Source organism: Heptranchias perlo, chromosome 5 (genome assembly GCF_035084215.1).
Source record: "Heptranchias perlo isolate sHepPer1 chromosome 5, sHepPer1.hap1, whole genome shotgun sequence".
NCBI classification, from domain to species: Eukaryota; Metazoa; Chordata; class Chondrichthyes; order Hexanchiformes; family Hexanchidae; genus Heptranchias; species Heptranchias perlo.
In genome coordinates this window covers 132,129,890-132,150,316 of record NC_090329.1, presented here as the reverse complement: position 1 = coordinate 132,150,316, position 20,427 = coordinate 132,129,890, and the positions used below count along the sequence as shown (strand labels likewise).

The 20,427-nt window shown below is 43.4% G+C and overlaps 1 protein-coding gene across 1 annotated transcript in view; it reads left to right on the top strand.

The window, feature by feature from the left end:
• Nucleotides 1-20,427, top strand: part of LOC137322209 (dynein axonemal heavy chain 8-like) — a 1,675,662-nt gene that overhangs the window by 888,362 nt on the left and 766,873 nt on the right. The window contains exons 45-46 of the mRNA XM_067985325.1: nucleotides 11,203-11,366; nucleotides 17,673-17,775. Of these exons, the coding sequence (XP_067841426.1) occupies nucleotides 11,203-11,366; nucleotides 17,673-17,775 (267 nt within the window). The remainder of the gene's footprint in view (nucleotides 1-11,202; nucleotides 11,367-17,672; nucleotides 17,776-20,427) is intronic.

Sequence of the window (20,427 nt, the reverse complement as noted above, 5' to 3'; positions counted from 1 at the left end):
TAATTTTCCTACCACTGATGTTAGGCTCACTGGCCTGTAGTTCCCCGGTTTTTCCCTACTCCCCTTCTTGAATAATGGTACTACATTAGCGGTTCTCCAGTCCTCTGGCACATCCCCTGTGGCCAGAGAGGTTCTGAATATATGTGTTAGAGCCCCCGCAATCTCCTCCTTTGCCTCACACAGTAGCCTGGGATACATTTCATCCGGGCCTGGGGATTTATCCATTTTTAGGCCTGCTAAAACCGCCAATACCTCCTCCCGCTCGATGTTAATATGTTCGAGTATATCACAGTCCCCCTGCCGTATTTCTATGTCTACATCGTCTTTCTCCATCGTGAAAACAGATGCAAAAAATTCATTTAGAACCCCTCCTACATCTGCCGGCTCCACACACAGATTGCCATTTTTGTCCCTAATGGGCCCTATTTTTTCCCTAGTCATCCTCTTACCCTTAATATACTTATAAAACATCTTAGGATTTTCCTTTATTTTGCTCGCCAGTGTTATTTCATGGCCCCTCCTTGATCTCCTAATTTCTTTTTTAAGTATCCCCCTGCACTTTTTGTACTCCTCTAGGGCTTCCTCCGTCTTTAGCCTTTTGAATCTGCCAAAAGCCCTCCTTTTTTTCCTAATCCATTCTCGTATATCCCCTGACATCCAAGGTTCCCTGGAGTTCTTGGAACCACCCTTGACCTTTACGGGAACATGTTGCCATTGTATGGTCTCAATCTCCCTTCTGAAAGACTCCCATTGCTCCGATGCGGATTTTCCTACAAGCAGCTGATCCCAGTCCATTTTGGCCAGATCCTGCCTTATCCTATTAAAATCGGCCTTCCCCCAATTTAGAACCTTTATTTCTGGCCCCTCCCTATCCTTTTCCATGACCACCTTAAATCTCACCGAATTATGGTCACTGTCACCAAAGTGCTCACCTACTAGCACTTCTTCCACTTGGCCGGCCACATTCCCTAGAATTAGGTCAAGTACCGCCCCCTCTCTTGTAGGACTTTCTACATGCTGGCTCAAAAAGCTCTCCTGGATGCACGTTAAGAATTTTGTACCCTCTAAGCCTTTTACACTCTGAGTATCCCAGTTAATATTGGGGAAGTTGAAATCCCCCACTATTATTACCCTATTATTTGCACAATTTTCTGAGATTTGCCTACATATCTGTTCCTCTATCTCCCCCTGACTGGGGGCCTATAGTACACTCCCATCAAAGTGCTTGCCCCCTTTTTGTTTTTAAGCTTCACCCATATGGCCTCATTTGAGGAACCTGCTAATATATCATCCCTCCTTATGGCAGTAATTGATTCTTTAATTAATATTGCGACCCCCCCTCCTCTTATACCTCCCCCTCTGTCTCGCCTGAAGATTCTGTACCCCGGAATATTGAGCTGCCAGTCTTGCCCCTCCCTCAACCATGTCTCCGTGACAGCAACAATATCATACTCCCATGTGTTTATTAACACCTTCAGTTCATCCACCTTATTCGCAAGACTCCTTGCATTAAAATAGATGCCATCCAGCCTTGCCCTCACATATTTGCCCTGTCTTCCAAGCTGACTTGTTTTTTTCTCTATATTTGGCTGCACATCACCCCCTATTGTAGCTCCACTCTGTATCCCATCCCCCTGCCAATTAGTTTAACCCCTCCCCAACAGTGCTAGCAAACCTCCCCGCAAGGATATTTGTCCCGCTCTGGTTCAGGTGCAACCCATCCGACTTGTACAAGTCCCACCTTCCCCAGAAGCAGGCCCAGTGATCCAGGAAACTGAAACCCTCCCTCCTGCACCAACTCTTTAGCCACGCATTCATCTGTTCTATCCTCCTATTACTATACTCACTAGCCCGTGGCACTGGGAGTAATCCAGAGATTACAACCTTTGAGGTCCTGCTCTTTAATCTGCTACCTAGCTCCCTAAATTCTTGATGCAGGACCTCATCTCCCTTCCTACCTATGTCGTTGGTCCCAATGTGGACCACGACCTCTGCCTGCTCACCCTCCCCCTTGAGAATGCCCTGTAGCCGCTCAGTGACATCCATGACCCTGGCACCAGGGAGGCAACAAACCATCCTGGAGTCACGTTTACGGCCACAGAAACGCCTGTCTGTTCCCCTTACGATAGAATCCCCTACCACTATAGCTCTTCCACTCTTTTTCCTCCCAGCCTGTGCAGCAGAGCTACCCCTGGTGCCAGGAAGTTGGCTGCTGCTGCCTTCCCCTGATAAGTCATCCCCCTCAACAATATCCAAAGCGGTATATTTGTTTGAGAGGGGGACGGCCACAGGGGACCCCTGCACTGCCTGCCTGCTCCTCTTACTCTGCCTGGTGGTCACCCAATTACTTCCTGCCTCTACAACCTTTACCTGCGGTGTGACCATCTCACTAAACGTGCTATCCACGACGTTCTCAGCATCGCGAATGCTCCTTAATGAATCCATCCGCAGCTCCAGTGCCGCAATGCGGTTTGTCAGTAGCTGCAGCTGGATACATTTCCCGCACACATGTTCGTCAGGGACACCGGAAGGGTCCCTGATTTCTCACATAAAGCAGGAAGAGCATAACACGGGGCTGGGCTGTCCTGACATGACTTACCCTTTTACTAATTAATTCAAATTAAATGAATCCCACCAATTTCACTTCAATTAAAAGGTATACTCAAGGGCCCTTGCTGAACAGCAGTCCCCCACTACACAACAGAGACCTGAGAATCCACAAACTCTAACCTTAGACAAATTCAGCAGGAAAATACTCACCAGCCAATCACTTACCTCTTCCTTGGTGACGTCCCACTTAGATTACTTTTTGCTTCTTATTTATCTTAGGTCCAGGAGTTAAGTCCCTGTGATGTCGCACAGTAGTTGTCTCTTGGTGCAGGTCTGCTGCTGCTTTTATTCCACAATCTCAGTCTTCTACTCTCAGGTCCACTACCGCTCTGCAGGAAAAGTTTGGAAAAGCAAGGCAAAGCAGCACCTCCTTCCCCCACTTCACCAAACTCCCACACTTACCGAACTCTCAGCAGCACACACTGTGTATCCGCACAGTCATTAATATACATCAAGAAAAACAGTGGTCCCAGCACCGACCCCTGGGGACACCACTGAACACCTCCTGAACTATTCACACTGCTTTCTGTTTCCTGTCCCTTAGCCAATTCTGTAACCATGTTGTTCCTGCCCCCTTTATTCCATGGGCTTCAAGCTTGTTATAAGCCTATTATGCGGCACTTTATCAAACGCCTTTTGAAAGTCCATATACATCACATCAAACGCATTGCCCTCAACTACCGTCTCTGTTAACTCATCAAAAAACTCAATCAGGTTAGTTAAACATGATTTCCTTTTAACAAATCCTAGCTGGCTTTCCCTAATCAATCCAGACTTGTCCAAGTGACTGCTAATTCTGTCCCAGATTTTCGTTGATGAGGGCATTGCGGTTGATGTTATTTTCTAATGTTATTTCAAAAGGAGTTTGATAAAGTGCCACTTTAAAGGCTTGTCAGCAAAATTGAAGCCCATGGATTAAAGGGGCAGTGGCAGCATGGATACGAAATTAGCTAAGTGACAGGAAACAGAGAGTAGTGATGAACGGTTGTTCTTCGGTCTGGAGGAAGGTATACAGTGTTGTTCCCCAGGGGTCGGTACTAGGACCACTGCTTTTCTTGATGTATATTAATGACTTGGACTTGCGTGTACAGGACACAATTTCAAAATTTGCAGATGACACAAAACTTGGAAGTATAAACACTGAGGAGGATAGTGATAGACTTCAAGAGGACCTAAGACAGGCTGGCAGAATGGGCGGACACATTGGAGATGAAATTTAATGCAGAGAAGTGCGAAGTGATACATTTTGTCAGTAAGAATGAGGAGAGGCAATATAAACCAGATGGTACACTTCTAAAGTGGGTGCAGGAACAGAGAGACCTGGCGGTATATGCACACAAATCTTTGAAGGTGGTGGGACAAGTTGAGAAAGCAATTAAAAAAGCATGTGGGATCCTGGGCTTTATAAATAGAAGCATAGAGTATAAAAGCAAGGAAGCTTTATCAACCTTTATAAATCTTTGAACCTTTATAAAACACTGGTTTGGTTACAGCTGGAGTATTGTGTCCAATTCTGGGCACAGCACTTTAGGAAGGAAGTAAATGCCTTCGAGAGGGTGCAGAAAAGATTTACTAGAATGGTTCCAGGGAAGAGGGACTTCAGTTACATGGTTGGACTGGAGAAGCTAGGGTTGTTCTCCTTAGATCAGAGAAGGTTAAGAGCAGATGTGATAGGTGTTCAAAATCATGACGGGTTTAGGTAAAGTAAATAAAGAGAAACCGTTCCCGTTGATAAAGAAGAGATACTTGAAAGGCTAACTGTACTTAAAATAGATAAGTCACCCGGTCTGGATGGGATGCATCCTAGGTTGCTGAGGGAAGTAAGGGTGGAAATTGCGGATGTACTGGCCATAATCTTCCAAACATCCGTCGATATGGGGGTGGTGCCAGAGAACTGGAGAATTGCAAATGTTATACCCTTGTTCAAGAAAGGGTGTAAGGATAAACCAAGCAACAAGAGGCCAGTCAGTTTAACCTCAGTGGTGGGGAAACTATTAGAAACAATAATCTGGGACAGAATTAACAGTCACTTGGACAAGGGTGGATTGATGAGGGAAAGCCAGCAAGGATTTGTTAAAGTTAAATCGTGTTTAGCTAACCCGATAGAGTTTTTTGATGAGGTAACAGAGACGGTATATGAGGGCATTGCAGTTGATGTGGTGTATATGGACTTTCAAAAGGCATTTGATAAAGTGCCTCACGGTAGGCTTACCATCAAGATTTCGGCCTACGGAATAAAGGGGGCAGTAGCAACGTGGATACAGAATTGGCTAAGGAACAGGAAACAGAGTAGTGTTGAACGGTTGTTTTTCGGACTGGAGGGAGGTATAGAGTGGTGTTCCCCAGGGGCCAGTACTGGGACCACTGCTTTTCTTGATATATATTAATGACTTGGACAATTTCAAAATTTTCAGATGACACAAAACTTGGGAGGGTAGTAAACAGTGAGGAGGATAGTGATAGACTTCAAGAGGATATAGTCAGGCTGATGGCATAGGCAGACAGGTGGCAGATGAAATTTAACACAGAAAAATGCAAAGTGATACATTTCGGTAGGAAGAACGAGGAGAGGCAATTTAAACTAGAGGGCACGACTCTAAAAAGGGGTACAGGAACAGAGAGATCTGGGAGTATATGTGCGCAAATTGTTGAAGGTGGCAGGGCAGGTTGAGAAAGTGGTTAAAAAAGCATACGGGATCCTGGGCTTTATAAATAGAGGCATAGAGTACAAAAGTATGGAAGCCATAATGAACCTTTATAAAACACTCATTCGGCCACAGCTGGAGTATTAGACCATAAGAGATAGGAGCAGGTGTATGCCATTCGGTCCCTCGAGCCTGCTCCACCATTCAATGAGATCATGGCTGACTTGATTTTTACCTCAACTCCACTTTCCTGCCTTTTCTCCATATCCTTTGACTCCCTTACTGATAAAAAATTTGTCTAACTCAGCCTTGAATGTATTCAATGACTCAGCCTCCACAGCTTTTTGGGGTAAAGAATTCCAAAGATTCACGACCCTCTGGGGGAAGAAATTCCTTCTCATTTCCGTCTTAAACAGGCGACCCTTATTCTGAGACTATGCCCCCTAGTTTTAGATTCCCCCATGGGGGTAACATCCTCTCAGCGTCTACCCTATCGAGTCCCCTCAGAATCAATAAGATCTCCTCTCATTCTTCTAAACTCCAATGAGTATAGACCCAACCTGTTCAATCTTTCCTCATAAGACAACTCTTCCATACCCAGAATCAACCTAGTGAACCTTCTCTGAACTGCCTCCAATGCAAGTATGCCCTTCCTTAAATAAGGGCACCAAAACTGTACGCAGTACTCCAGGTGTGGTCTCACCAGCACCCTGTGCAGTTGTAGCATGACTTCCCTGCTTTTATACTCCATCTCTCTAGAAATAAAGGCCAATATTCCGTTTGCCTTCCGGATTACCTGCTGCACCTGTATTGTGTCCAGTTCTGGGCACCGCACTTCAGGAAAGATGTGAAGGCCTTGGAGAGGGTGCAGAAGAGATTTACTTGAATGGTTCCAGGGATGAGCAAGTTTAGTTACGTGGATAGACTGGAGAAGCTGGGGTTGTTCTCCTTGGAACAGAGACGGTTGTGAGGAGATTTGATGGAGGTATTCAAAATCATGATGGGTCTGGACAGAGTGGATAGAGAGAAACTGTTCCCATTGGTGGAACAGTCAAGAACCAGAGGACATAGATTTAAGGTGATTGGTAAAAGAACCAAAGGTGACATGAGGAAAACATTCTTTACACAGTGAGTGGTTAGGATCTGGAATGCAATGCCTGAGGGGGTGGTGGAGGCAGATTCAATCATGGCCTTCAAAAGGGAACTGGATAAGTACTTGAAAGGAAAAAAATTGCAGGGCTACGGGGAAAGGGCGGAGGAGTAGGACTAGCCGGATTGCTCTTACATAGAGCCAGCGCAGACTCGATGGACTGATTGGCCTCCTTCCGTGCTGTAACCTTTCTATGATTCTATGGCGAAAGGGTCGAGAAGCAGAGGACGCAGATTTAAGGTGATTGGCAAAAGAACCAAAGGCAACATGAGGAAAAGCTTTTTTAGATAGCGAATTGTTATGATCTGTAATGTGCTGCCTGAAAGAGTGTTGGAGCAGATTCATTCATGGTTTTCAAAAAGGAATTGGATAAATACTTGAAGGGAAAAAAATTGCAGGGCTACAGGAACAAAGTGGGCGAATTGGACTAACTAGATTGCTCTTACAAAGAGCCAGCACTGGCTTGATGGGCTGAATGGCCTTCTTCTGTGCTGTAACGACTCTATGAGTCTATGATTCTTTGAGGTTGTAACAAAGGAGCTTGATGGAGAGGTAAGCGAGTGGATGTGGTATACTTGGATTTCAGTAAGGCCTTTGGTACGATTTCTCGAGAAAGTTTGGTAGTGAAATAAGAAAGCAGGAATCAGTGGAAATATTTTACAATGATAAGTAATTGGTTGACCGGTGGAACTCAGAGGGTAGTGGTAAAGGGATTGTCATGAGCCTTAGAGAATGTTGCCAGTGGGGATCCACAGGAGTCTGTTTTGGGACCTCTTTTGCTGAGTAACTTCATAAGCGATCTGGAGCTACGAGGCACAAGCACAATGGCTAAATTTGCAGGTGGTAGACTCCAAAGCTGAACAGGATAAGCTACAGGAGGATTTGAATATACCTGGGACTTGGGAGACAGGTCGCAGGTGAAATTCAATGTAGAGAAATGCAAAGTGCTTCACATGGGAACAAACATTTCATGAAGGAACTATTGTTTAAATGGAACAAAAATAATTTGCAGGGAAAATGAAAGAGATCTGGGAGTCCAGATTGACAATAAATTGAAACAATTGCGACAATGCTCGGTGGCAGTGAGTAAAACAAATCAGATGTTGGGATATATTAAAAGGTCAATATTGAACTGAAATAGTGAGGTAATCCTTCCATTTTATAAGTCATGGTGCAACTGCACTCATAATACTATGTACAGTTCTGGTTGCCCTAGCATAAAAAGGATATTGCAGTTGTTGAAAATCTATTCCTTTCTCCTCATCTCCTTTCTGTTTTTCTAGCTTATCCTTAAATACATCTATACTATTTGCCTCGACTACTCCTTGTGGTAGCGAGTTTCACATTCTTACCACTCTTTGGGTAAAGAAGTTTCTCCTGAATTCCCTATTGGATTTATTAGTGACTGCCTTATATTGATGACCTCTAGTTTTGGACTCCCCCACAAGTGGAAACATCCTCTCTACATATCCTATCAAACCCTTTCATTATTGTAAAGACCTCTATCAGGTTACCCCTAAATCTCCTCTTTTCTCGAGAAAAGAACCCCAGCCTGTTTAGTCTTTCCTTATAAGTATATCCTCTCAGTCCTGGTATCATCCTTGTGAATCTTTTTTGCAACTTCTCCAGTGCCTCTATATCCTTTTTATAATTCGGAGACCAGAACAGTGCAAAGTACTCCAAGTGGTCTAACCTGTAACTAACTTGATTGAAATTTTTGATGAGGTAACAGAGAGGGTTGATGAGGGCAATGCAGTTGTTGTGGTGTATATGGACTTTAAAAAGGCATTTAATAAAGGGCCGCATAATAGGCTTGTTATCAAGATTGAAGCCCACGGAATAAAAGGGGCAGTAGCAGCATGGATACAGAATTGGCTAAATAACAGGAAACAGAGAGAAGTGGTGAACGGTTGTTTTTCGGACTGGTGGGAGGTATACAGTGGTGTTCCCAGGTACTAGGACCACTGCTTTTCTTGATATATATTAATGACTTAGACTTGGGTGTACAGGACATAATTTCAAAATTTGCAGATGACACAAAACTTGGAAGCATAGTGAACAGTGAGGAGGATAGTGATAGACTTCAAGAGAATATAGACAGGCTGGTAGCATGGGCAGACATGTGGCAGATGAAATTTAACAGAGAAAATGCAAGGTGATACATTTCGGTTGGAAGAACGAGGAGAGGCAATATAAACTAAAGGGCACAATTCTAAAAGGAGTACAGGAACAGAGAGATCTGGGGGTATATTTACACAAATCGTTGAAGGTGGCAGGGCAGGTTGAGAAAGCGGTTAAAAAAGCATGTGGGATCCTGGGCTTTATAAATAGAGGCATAGAGTACAAAAGCAAGGAAGTCACGATGAACCTTTATAAAACACTGGGTTGGCCATAGCTGGAGTATTGTGTCCAGTTCTGGGCACCGCAGCTTAGGAAAGATGTGACGTTCGAAGAGAGATTGCAGAAGAGATTTACTAGAATGATTCCAGGGATGAGGGACTTTAGTTATGTGGTTAGACTGGAGAAGCTGGGGTTATTCTCCTTGGAACAGAGCAGGTTGAGAGGAGATTTAATAGAGGTATTCAAAATTATGAAGGGTCTAGACAGAGTAGATAGAGAGAAACTGTTCCCATTGCTGGAAGGGTCAAGAACCAGAGGGCATAGAATTAAGTTGATTGGCAAAAGAATCAAAGGTGACATGAGGAAAATCTTCTTTACACAGCAAGTGGTTAGGATCTGGAATGCAATGCCAGAGGTGGTGGTGGAAGCAGATTCAATCATGGCTTTCAAAAGGGAACTGGATAAGTACTGGAATGGAAAAAATTTGCAGAGCCTTGAGGATAGGGCAGGGGAGTGGGAGTAGCTGGATTGCTCTTGCATAGAGCCGGCAAGACTCGACGGGCCGAATGGCCTCCTTCCGTGCTGTAACCTATCTATAATTCTATGATACAGAAGAGGGCAACCAGAATTATTGAGGGGATGAAGGGATTAGATTATGAGGGGCGTTTATGAGACGTGGCAATTGCTGGCAAGGCCGCCATTTATTGCCCATCCCTGGGTGCAAGCCATAATCACAGATACTAGTCTTCAGCCAATTTGATTCACTTCACGCATCATCAAGAAATGACTGAATGCACTGGACACAACAAAGGCTATGGATCTGACAACATCCAGGCTGTAGTGATGACCTGTGCTCCAGAACAGCTGTGCCCCTAGCTAAGCTGTTCCAGTACAACGAGAAGGTGGTGGTGGGCCTTCTTCTTGAACCTCTGCAGTCTGTGTGATGAAGATGCTCCCACAATGCTGTTAGGTAGGAAGTTCCATAATTTGTCCCAGTGACAATGAAGGTACAGTGATATATGCCCAAGTCAGGATGATGTGTGACTTGGAGTGACCGTGGTAAACTATCCCTCCCCATTCTTCTCAATCTATCTGCCTCTCCTCCATCGTCCAGCTGGGTGGGACTGCCCTCACCTGGCTCCATTCCTATCCAGTCGTAGCCAGAGAATCACCTGCAAAGGCTTCTCTTCCATCAATGTGCTGATGATTGGGAGTAGGCTGATAGGGTGGTAATTGGCTGGGTTGGATTTGTTCTGCTTTTGGTGGACAGAACATGCCTGGACAGTTTTCCACATTGTCGGGTAGATGCCGTGTTGTCGTCGTACTGGAACAGCTTAGCTAGGGGCACGGCTGTTCTGGAGCACAGGTCATCATCACTACAGCCTGGATGTTGTCGGGTCCATAGCCTTTGTTGTGTCCAGTGCACTCAGCCATTTCTTGATGATATGTGAAGTGAATCAAATTGGCTGAAGACTGGTATCTGTGATTGTGGCATGCACCCAGCAACCTCATAGACTTGATGTTGCCTTGCCGTGATGCGAAAGGTGATGACTTTGTTCCATCCTTTGCTGCTCCATATCTTCCATGATAATAGCATACAAGGGTAATCCGATAAGGCTTCTGAGAAGCCCCCACAATGAGAAGCAAGTCTAGGTCTGTATAGGCAGAAAAAAACTGCTGCAAGAAGTTGTTCTCAGCTGCAGAAATCGTCAGTGAAACTTTCCACAATTTTCAGGCTTAGAAACTCTTCAGTTCCACCCGTCTTAGCTGATCCCGGCAGCAGCAGTTTAAATTACCCTAAGTGTATTGCGAATGTAAATGCAGGAAACTTGGAGCTGCAGTTCCAGTGGCTACATTATAATATGTGTAAATGAGGGGACCTTGGCTGGATCATGGGATGGACCAAAAAGTGTGAGGAAACTCGTGAGGGAGCAATTTTATGGTGGAAAACTGCCCTATTTTCCTGCTACAAAAAGTTACTTGCCAAGATTACACATCGGAAAATGCCAAAAACGCCAAGGAAATTCACCCCTGTAGTAACCAAATCAGAAAACATGTTTCTTTTTATTTTAATGCTTTTCCAAGAGAGGGACATTGGCCAGCAAACTGACGCAAGCTTCAGCCTTCCCCAGTCTGGCCGTTCCATATATCTGCATCACTACTTCGATAGTGTTGGTGTTGATTTTAGCAAGGAAGTACCTGGATTCTGTTGCTCGTATAAATCTGGTGTTAACCAAGCCTGCTTTTCCAGACTCAACTGCAACTACAACTACAAGAAAAGACAGTAATTTAAAGGAAATAATATAGCAGTAAAAATACTGGTATCTTATGGGCGTTAATAATGTGTTTCAAAACTGTATTGATCTGAAGTTGTCCAGGGAATTTATTTTGATACAAGCGCAGTTCTTATCTTGCAAAGCTAAGTGGTTGATGACGTAGTGGCATTTTTTTTTCTAGGAAGCAAAACGTTTTCAAAATGTTGATAAATCGTGGATAAAAATTATGCAGCGAGCTCATGAAATTCCAACTGTAGTCCAGTGCTGTGTGGGAGATGACATTATGGGACAGCTTCTGCCCCACTTACAGGAGCAGCTGGAGGTCTGCCAGAAATCTCTAACAGGGTAAGAAAGTCAGATGCTGTTACATGCCCAATAAGGTGTGAGATATGATTCATTGATCATAAGGTTTAAAATTAATCTGATTCTGTTTTTAAAAAGTAAGAAATACTTATGGTATCTGTAATGATTGTTATTAAATTCAATCAGGAACAAATTAGAGAAGATTTCAGATCTTCAAAATGTGCGCTTTTTATTGAGCAGATATTTGCAATTGTCAATCATACAAACCCTTCAAGGTCAGATGGAACTGTTAGAGGGAGCTTTACTCTGCACCTAGCTTGTATAAGATGGTGCTCATCTCCCACCACACTGGTGTCTCCTCAGACTTGGGAATCCCGTTGCCTCACTGAGGAGGTATTACAGCACCTCACTCCTGTGCAAACAGTATTCCTACCAAGGGATAATGGCAGCCATCTTGTACACTGACCTACAGGAACAAGAGGGGATCCCAGGTGAATCCCACTGAAAGAAGGAACACAAAAAGCTTAACCTTCGCTCACCCCTGCACGAAGGTCCCCAGAACTTTGATCCTCTTGTGCCGAGCAGTTTCTCAACTGCTTCGGATTCACAGCCATTCCACGTCATTGAACCCCAGTCTCCCCCTGGGCATTGATTGCTTCATTATCTGAAGAATTGAAAATGAAGCTGAACACTGTGCTATCATCACCTAACAGCCCCTTATGATGGATAGAAGGTCATCAATGAAGCAGCTGAAGATAGTTGGGCCTGCAGCGCTGCCCTGAGGAACTCCTACAGCACTGTCCTGGGGCTGAGGTGATTGGCCTTCAACAACCACAATCAGGTGATACTCCAGCCACTGGGGAGTTGTCCCCCTGATTCTCATTGATTTCAATTTTATGCTGCACTCAGTTGAATGCTGCTTTGATATCAAAGGCAGGCACTCTCATCTCACTCTGGAATTCAACTCTTTTGTCCATATTTTGACCAAGGCTGTAATGAGGTCAGGAGCTAAGTGGTCCTGGAGGAATCCAAACTGAGCATCGGAGAGCAGGTTATAGGTAAGTTAATGCCACTTGTTAGAGCTGTCGATGACTCCTTCCATTACATTGCCAGTGATTAATTAAGAATAGATGGATAGGGTGAAAATTTGCCGGGTTGGCTCTGCCCTGCTTTTGGTGGAAAAGACTGTCTCGGCAAATTTCCACATCGTCGGGCAGATGCCAGTGTTGTAGCTGTGCTGGAACAGCTTAACAAGGACGCCGGCTAGTTCTGGAGCAAAGATCTTCATCACGGCAACTAGGATGTTGTCAGGACCCGCAGCCTTTGGTGAATCTAGTGCATTCAGCTGTTTCTTGATATCACGTGGAGTGAATTGATTTGGCTAAAAACTGGCATCTGTGATGGTGGGGTCCTCAGATGAAGGCCGAGAAGGATCACCCACTTGGTACATCTGGTTGCAAACGCTTCAGGCTTGTCTTTTGCACTCAAATCGGGCACTATCCTAGTGAATCTGGGCTGTACGGTCTGTATTCCTTCACTATCCTTTCTATAGTTGTAAACAATTTTACAACACCAAGTTATAGTCCAACAAATTTATTTTAAATTCCACAAGCTTTCGGAGGCTTCCTCCTTCGTCAGGTGAACGGTATGGAAATGACATTTTCGAATCCTTCGCATTTTAAAATCACAGAACAATGCCTGGTGATTACTGCCTGTTGCCAAGGCAATCACAGTCTGCTCACTGTGATTGCCTTGGCAACGGGCAGTAATCACCAGGCATTGTTCTGTGATTTTAAAATGCGAAGGATTCGAAAATGTCATTTCCATACCGTTCACCTGACGAAGGAGGAAGCCTCCAAAAGCTTGTGGAATTTAAAATAAATTTGTTGGACTATAACTTGGTGTTGTAAAATTGTTTACAATTGTCAACCCCAGTCCATCACCGGCATCTCCACATCATATCCTTTCTATAGTGTAGAGCCTAAAACTGCATATAGTACTCCAACTGTGTTCTTAGTGAGGTTTTGCATGGATTCACCATTAAATTTCTCCTATTTCTTACCATAAAACCCAATATTCCATTAGCTTTTTTTTATGGTCTTATTCACGTCAGGTGCTGCTTTTAACATCTTGGGACCCAGAACCCTCAAATCCCCTTGTTGATCACATGGGTTGTTGATAAAGGACAGCTAGCACGGATTTGTTAAAGGCAAATCATGTCTGACTACTCTGATTGAGTTCTTTGATGAAGTAACAAAGAGGGGTGATGAAGATAGTGTAGCAGATATTGTGTATGTATGTATGGACTTTCAAAAGGCATTTAATAAAATACCACATAACAGACTTATTTGGAAAATAGAAGCACAGGGAATTAAAGGGATGGTGGTAACTTGGGTATGTAATTGGCTAAGGATAGGAGACAGAGTAGTGGTGAACGGATGTTTTTCTGACTGAAGAGAAGTATGCAATGGGGTCCCCCAGGGGTCGGTATTAGGGTCATTGCTTTTCTTATTGTAACAGACTTCAGGAGGACATAGACAGACTGGTGAAATGGGCAGACGCATGGCAGATGCAATTTAGTACGGATAAGTGAAGTGATGCACTTTGGGAGGTACAACATGGAGAGGCAGTATAATCTAAATGGTACTATTTTGAAGGCGGTGCATATTCACAAATCTTTGAAGGTGGTAGGACAACTTGAAAAAGTGGTTAAGAAAGCATATGGGATACTTGGCTTTGGAAATAGGGGCATTGAATACAAAAACAAAGAAATCATGCAAAATCTTTACAAATCACTGGTTAGTCCTCAGCTGGAATATTGCTTACAATTCTGGGCACCACACGTTTTAGGAAGGATGTCACGGACCTTGGAGAGGGTACAGAGGAGATTTACCAGGGATAATGGACTTCAGTTATGTGGAGAGATTGGAGAAGCTGGAATTGTTCTCCTTTAAATTATTGAAGGTTAAGGGGAGACCTAATAGAGGTATTCAAAATTAGGAGGGGTTTTCATAGAGCAAGTATTGGAGAAACTATTTCCTCTGGCAATGGGTCAGTAACCAGAGGTCATCGATTTAAGGTAATTGGCAAAAGAACCAGAGGGGAGATGGGGAGAAATGTTTTCAGTGCGTTCCAGATCTTAACAGCCTTCCTATCTGAAAGGGTGGTGGAAGCAGATTTCATAGGAACTTTCAAAAGGCAATAGGATGTGTGCTTGAAGAGGACTAATTTGCAGGGTAATGGGGGGAAGAAGCTGAGGTGTGGGACTAAATATATCAGCTTTCAAAGGTGCAGACAAACACTAATGGTAATGAATATCATTGGACACAGGATACACAAACCGAGAAGGACCCCTGACAGCAGCTCTGAAGTGCTGGATTGGATAAATGCAGAGATTAGACAAGCTTGTAACAAAGACAAAGTGGTCTTAATGGGGGACTTTAACCTTCACATAGATTGGGAAAAGCAGACTAGTAACTGTCAGAAAGGTAGTGAATTTCTTGAGTGTGTCCGGGATAGTTTTCTACAGCAGTATGTCCTAGAGGCAACAAGGGGGCAAGCCACACTAGATTTAGTAATGAGTAATGAACCAGATTTAGTTAACGGCTCAACTGTGCGTGAACATCTATCCAATAGCGATCATAACATGATCGAGTTCAAGGTAGTGTTTGAAAGGGAAAAAAGTGAATCAGCTGCTAAGATTCTAGGCTTGGGTAAGGCCGACTTCAATGGGATGAGACAGAAACTGTCCACAGTAAACTGGGCAAATCAGTTAATGGGTAAAACGACCGATGATCAGTGGGAAATGTTTAAAGAAACATTTAACGTGATACAGAATCGGTTTATACCCCTGAGGGGCAAGAACTCTACTTGCCAAAAAAAACAGCCATGGACAACTAAAGAGGTACAGGACAGTATAAGACATAAGGAAAGGGCATACAAAAAGGCAAAAAATGGCACAGATCCTGGCGAATGGGAAAGATACAAAGATCAACAAAGGGTCACAAAACAGATAGTAAGAGCTACAAAAAGAGAGTATGAAAAGAAACTTGCAAGGGATATCAAAACCAATACGAAGAACTTTTATCGTTATATTAGGAAAAAGAGGGTGGTCAGGAGCAGTGTTGGCCCCATAAAAACTGAAAGTGGGGATATTGTCATTGACAGTGGGGAAATGGCAGACATATTGAACAATTACTTTGCGTCAGTATTTACAGTCGATAAAGAGGATAGCATGCCGGAAATCCCAAGAAAACTAATATTGAATCGGGGACAAGGACTCAATAAAATTAACATAAGTAAAGCAACAGTAATGAAGAAAATAATAGCACTAAAGAGTGACAAATCTCCAGGACCAGATGGTTTCCATCCCAGGATTTTAAAGGAAGTAGGTGAGCACATTGCAGGTGCCCTAACTATAATCTTTCAAAGTTCTCTAGATGTGGAGATGCCGGTGATGGACTGGGGTTGACAATTGTAAACAATTTTACAACACCAAGTTATAGTCCAGCAATTTTATTTTAAATTCACAAGCTTTCGGAGGCTTCCTCCTTCGTCAGGTTATCGATGTGAAAAAAAGTTCTCTAGATTCAGGAACTGTCCCTCTAGATTGGAAAATTGCACATGTCACTCCGCTTTTTAAGAAAGGAAAGAGAGGGAAACCAGGGAATTATAGACCAGTTAGCCTAACATCTGTTGTGGGGAAAATGCTGGAGTCTATAATTAAGGATAGGGTGACTGAACACCTTGAGAATTTTCAGTTAATCAGAGAGAGCCAGCATGGATTTGTGAAAGGTAGGTCGTGCCTGAAAAACCTGATTGAATTTTTTGAAGAGGTGACTAAAGTAGTGGACAAGGGAATGACAATGGATGTTATTTATATGGACTTCCAGAAGGCATTTGATAAAGTCCCACAGAAGAGACTGTTAGCTAAGATAGAAGCCTATGGAAACGAGGGAAAAGTACAGACTTGGTTACGAAGTTGGCTGAGCGAAAGACGACAGAGTAGGGATAATCGGCAGGATGTGACTAGTGGAGTCCCGCAGGGATCTGTCTTGGGGCCTCAATTATTCACAATATTTGTTAATGACTTAGATGAAGGCATAGAAAGTCTCATATCTAAGTTTGCCAATGACACAAAGATTGGTGGCATTGTAAGCAGTGTGGATGAAAACATAAAATTACAAAGGGATATTGATAGATTAGGTGAATGGGCAAAACTGTGGCAAATGGAATTCAATGTAGGCAAATGTGAGGTCATCCACTTTGGATCAAAAAAGAAAAATGGTAAAAAGTTAAAAACAGTAGATGTCCAAAGAGACCTAGGGGTTGAGGTACATAGATCATTGAAGTGTCATGAACAGGTGCAGAAAATAATCAAGAAGGCTAATGGAATGCTGGCCTTTATATCTGGAGGACTAGCGTACAAGGGGGCAGAAGTTATGCTGCAGCTATACAAAACCCTGGTTAGACCGCACCTGGAGTACTGTGAGCAGGACATATTGGCCTTGGAGGGAGTGCAGCGTAGGTTTACTAGAATGATACCCGGACTTCAAAGGTTCAGTTACGAGGAGAGATTACACAAATTGGGGATGTATTCTCTAGAGTTTCAAAGGTTCAGGGGTGATCTGATCGAAGTTTATAAGAGATTAACGGGAACATCTAGGGTGGATAGAGAGAAACTATTTCCGCTGGTTGGGGATTCTAGGAGTAGGGGGTATAGTCTAAAAATTAGAGCCAGACCTTTCAGGAGCAAGATTAGAAAACATTTCTACACACAAAGGGTGGTAGAAGTTTGGAACTCTCTTCCGCAAACGGCAATTGATACTAGCTCAATTGCTAACTTTAAATGTGAGATAGATAGCTTTTTGGCAACCAAAGGTATTAAGGGATATGGGCCAAAGGCAGGTATATGGAGTTAGATCACAGATCAGCAATGATCTTATCAAATGGCGGAGCAAGCTCGAGGGGCTGAATGGCCTACTCCTGTTCCTATGTAATCAAATTGCTAGAGATGCAGAGAAACACATGCTGTCACTGAGCCATTGTTGATAACTATCAGTGCAAAAGGAGATGACTCACCATAAGCAAAGCCACGGGAGATCGAGTAATATATTTAAAAAGTCTTGAGTGTATTGTAGCATTTACTATAAACATCACCCTTACCTTCTGTCACACTTTAGCAGTTACGCTCTGGATGTTACACTTAACATATTCTCTGATTCACCATTAATAACTCCACTGGAGATCTGCTGCAAATTATAATGAGCTAAATTGGTAGTATAAGAAAATTGGAGTTAGAAAATGTTCTGAGATTTGCTTAATGTTTAACATTAATATTTTTGGCAGATATTTGGAAAAGAAAAGGTTGCTATTTCCTAGATTCTTCTTTGTCTCTGATCCAGCTTTACTAGAAATCCTTGGACAAGCCAGTGATTCTCACACCATCCAGGTTTGTTTGAGTAGCTTTTATAATGTGTTCACAAATAAATGTTTGTAACCTTTGCAGCTCTTTTATGATTGCCAAGGAAAAGTTCAGGTGTAAAAATTTTAAAAATTAGCAAGCGGTATAATCTGCTGTACCCAATCCTAATTTACGTCTTTTCTATGTTCTAAATACCAATATCTCATATTATATGAGGGTATGGTAGCTTACTGGTTATTGTACAGAACTAGTGAACTCAGGACTCTAAAGAGAACAATCCCAGCTTCTCTAATCTCTCCACATAACTGAAGTCACTCATCTCTGGTACCATACTCGTAAATCTCCTCTATACTTTCTCTAAGGTCTTCCCATCATTCCTGAAGTGTGGTGCCCAGATCACAATACTCCAGCTAAGGCCTAACCAGCAATTTATAAATATTTAGCATAATGTCCTTCCTTTTGTATTCTCATGTCTTTTTTTTAACAGCCTTGTCAATTTGTCCTGCTACCTTCGAAGATTTGTGTACGTAAACTCCCAGGTCTCGCTGTTCCTGCACCCCTTTAAAATTGTCATTTAGTTTATATTGCCTCTCCTCATCCTTCATTCCAAAATGCATTACTTCACACTTCTCTGCATTAAATTTCATCTGCTATGTGTTTGCCCATTTCACCAGTTTGTCTGTCCTCCTGAAGTCTGCTGGTATCTTCCTCGCTGTTTACTACATTTGAGTTTTGTGTCATCTGCAAACTTTGAAACTGTGCCCTGTATATCAAAGTCATTAATATATATCAATAAGAGCAATGGTCCCAACACCAACACTGCAAACTTCCCTCCAGTCTGAAAAACAACCATTCACCACTACTCTCTGCATTCTGTCCTTTAGCCATTTTCGTATCCACGCTGCCACTGCCCCTTTAATCCCATGGGCTTCAATTGTTAACAAGTCAATTATGTGGTACTTTATCAAACATCTTTTGAAAGTCCAGGTACACAATATCAACTGCACTACCCTCATCAACCCTCTCCATTACTTCATCAAAGAACTCAATCAAGTTTGTCAGACACGGTTTGCCTTTTACAAATCTGTGGAGGCTGTCATGTATCAACCCTTGTCTTTCCAAGTGACATTTCATTTTGTCCCGGACTACTGTCTCTGAAAGTTTCCCCACCACCGACATTACGCTGATTTGCCGGTAGTTACTGAGTTAAACCCCCTCCCCTTTTTTGAATATGGGTGTAATATTTGAAACCCTCCAGTCCTCTGGCATGCCCCCATATCTAAGGAGGATTGGAAGATTGTAGCGAGAGCCTCCGCTATTTCCACTCTTAATCCCCTCAGCAACCTAGGATGCATCCCATCTGGACTGAGTGACTTTTCTACTTTGAACACTGCCACTCTTTTAAGTACCTCCTCTTTATCTATTTTTATCCTATCCAATTTCTCTACTACCTCCTCCTTTACTGTGACATTGATAGCATCTTCTTGTTTTGTGAAGATAGATGCAAAGGACTCATTTAGTACCTCTGCCTCCACAAGATGATTTCCTTTTTGGTCCCTAATCAGCCCCACCCTTCCCTTGACTATCCTTGTACGATTGAAATTGACTTCAAGAATCTGGTCGGCTGATACCAGGAAAAGTGAACATGAAAGCTGCTACTTTGTCATAAAACTCCAACTGGTTCACTAATGTCCTTCAAGAAAGGGAACCAACCATTTCTACCTGGTCTGGCATAGGAACAAGAGTAGGCCACTCATCCCCTCAAGCCTGTTCTGGAATTCAGTGAGATCATGGTTGATCTTTGCCCTAGCCCCATATACCCGTCTTAGCCCCATATCCCTTAATACCTTTGGTTAACGAAAATCTTATCAATCTCCGATTTAAAATGAACAATTGAACTAGCATCAGCTGCCATTTGTTGAAGAGTGTTCCAAACATCTACCACCCTTTGCGGGTAAAAGTGTTTCCTAACTTCACTCCTGAAAATCCTGGCTCTAATTTTTTGGCTATGTCCCTAGTCTGACATATGACTCCAGCCCCACATTATATGGTTGAGTTCAGGACATCTAGAGATAAGCAATAAATGCTGCCTTGCAAGTGTCACTCATCCTGAGAACAAATTTTTTAAAAAACTGCATACATTATAGTGCACGTCACTGTATTGGGGATATATATCCAGTCTCAGGGAGGCCCTGCTCTGCTACTCACTTCCCACTTCTGAAAGATTCGAGTCAACCCCAATTGATTACAGTGGCACGTACTTTATTACGAGGAACAGTTTAATACAATTAGTATTTAAGCAGCAGTTTACAGAATGGAAACTGGAAAAGGAGGGCCCGAGAGCGGGATAGCTGAGCTAAGCGAGATCGGAGGCGGATAAAGGAGGGCCCGAGAGTGGGAGAGCAGAGCTCAGCGAGATCGGAGGGGGTTAAAGGAGGGCCCAAGAGCGGGAGAGCTGAGCTCAGCGAGATCGGAGGCGGATAAAGGAGGGCCCAAGAGCGGGAGAGCTGAGCTGAGCGAGATCGGAGGCGGATAAAGGAGGGCACGAGAGGGAGATAGCTGAGCTAAGCAAGATCGGAGGCGGATAAAGGAGGGCACGAGAGTGGGATAGCTGAGCTAAGCGAGATCGGAGGCGGATAAAGGAGGGCCCGAGAGTGGGAGAGCAGAGCTCAGCGAGAT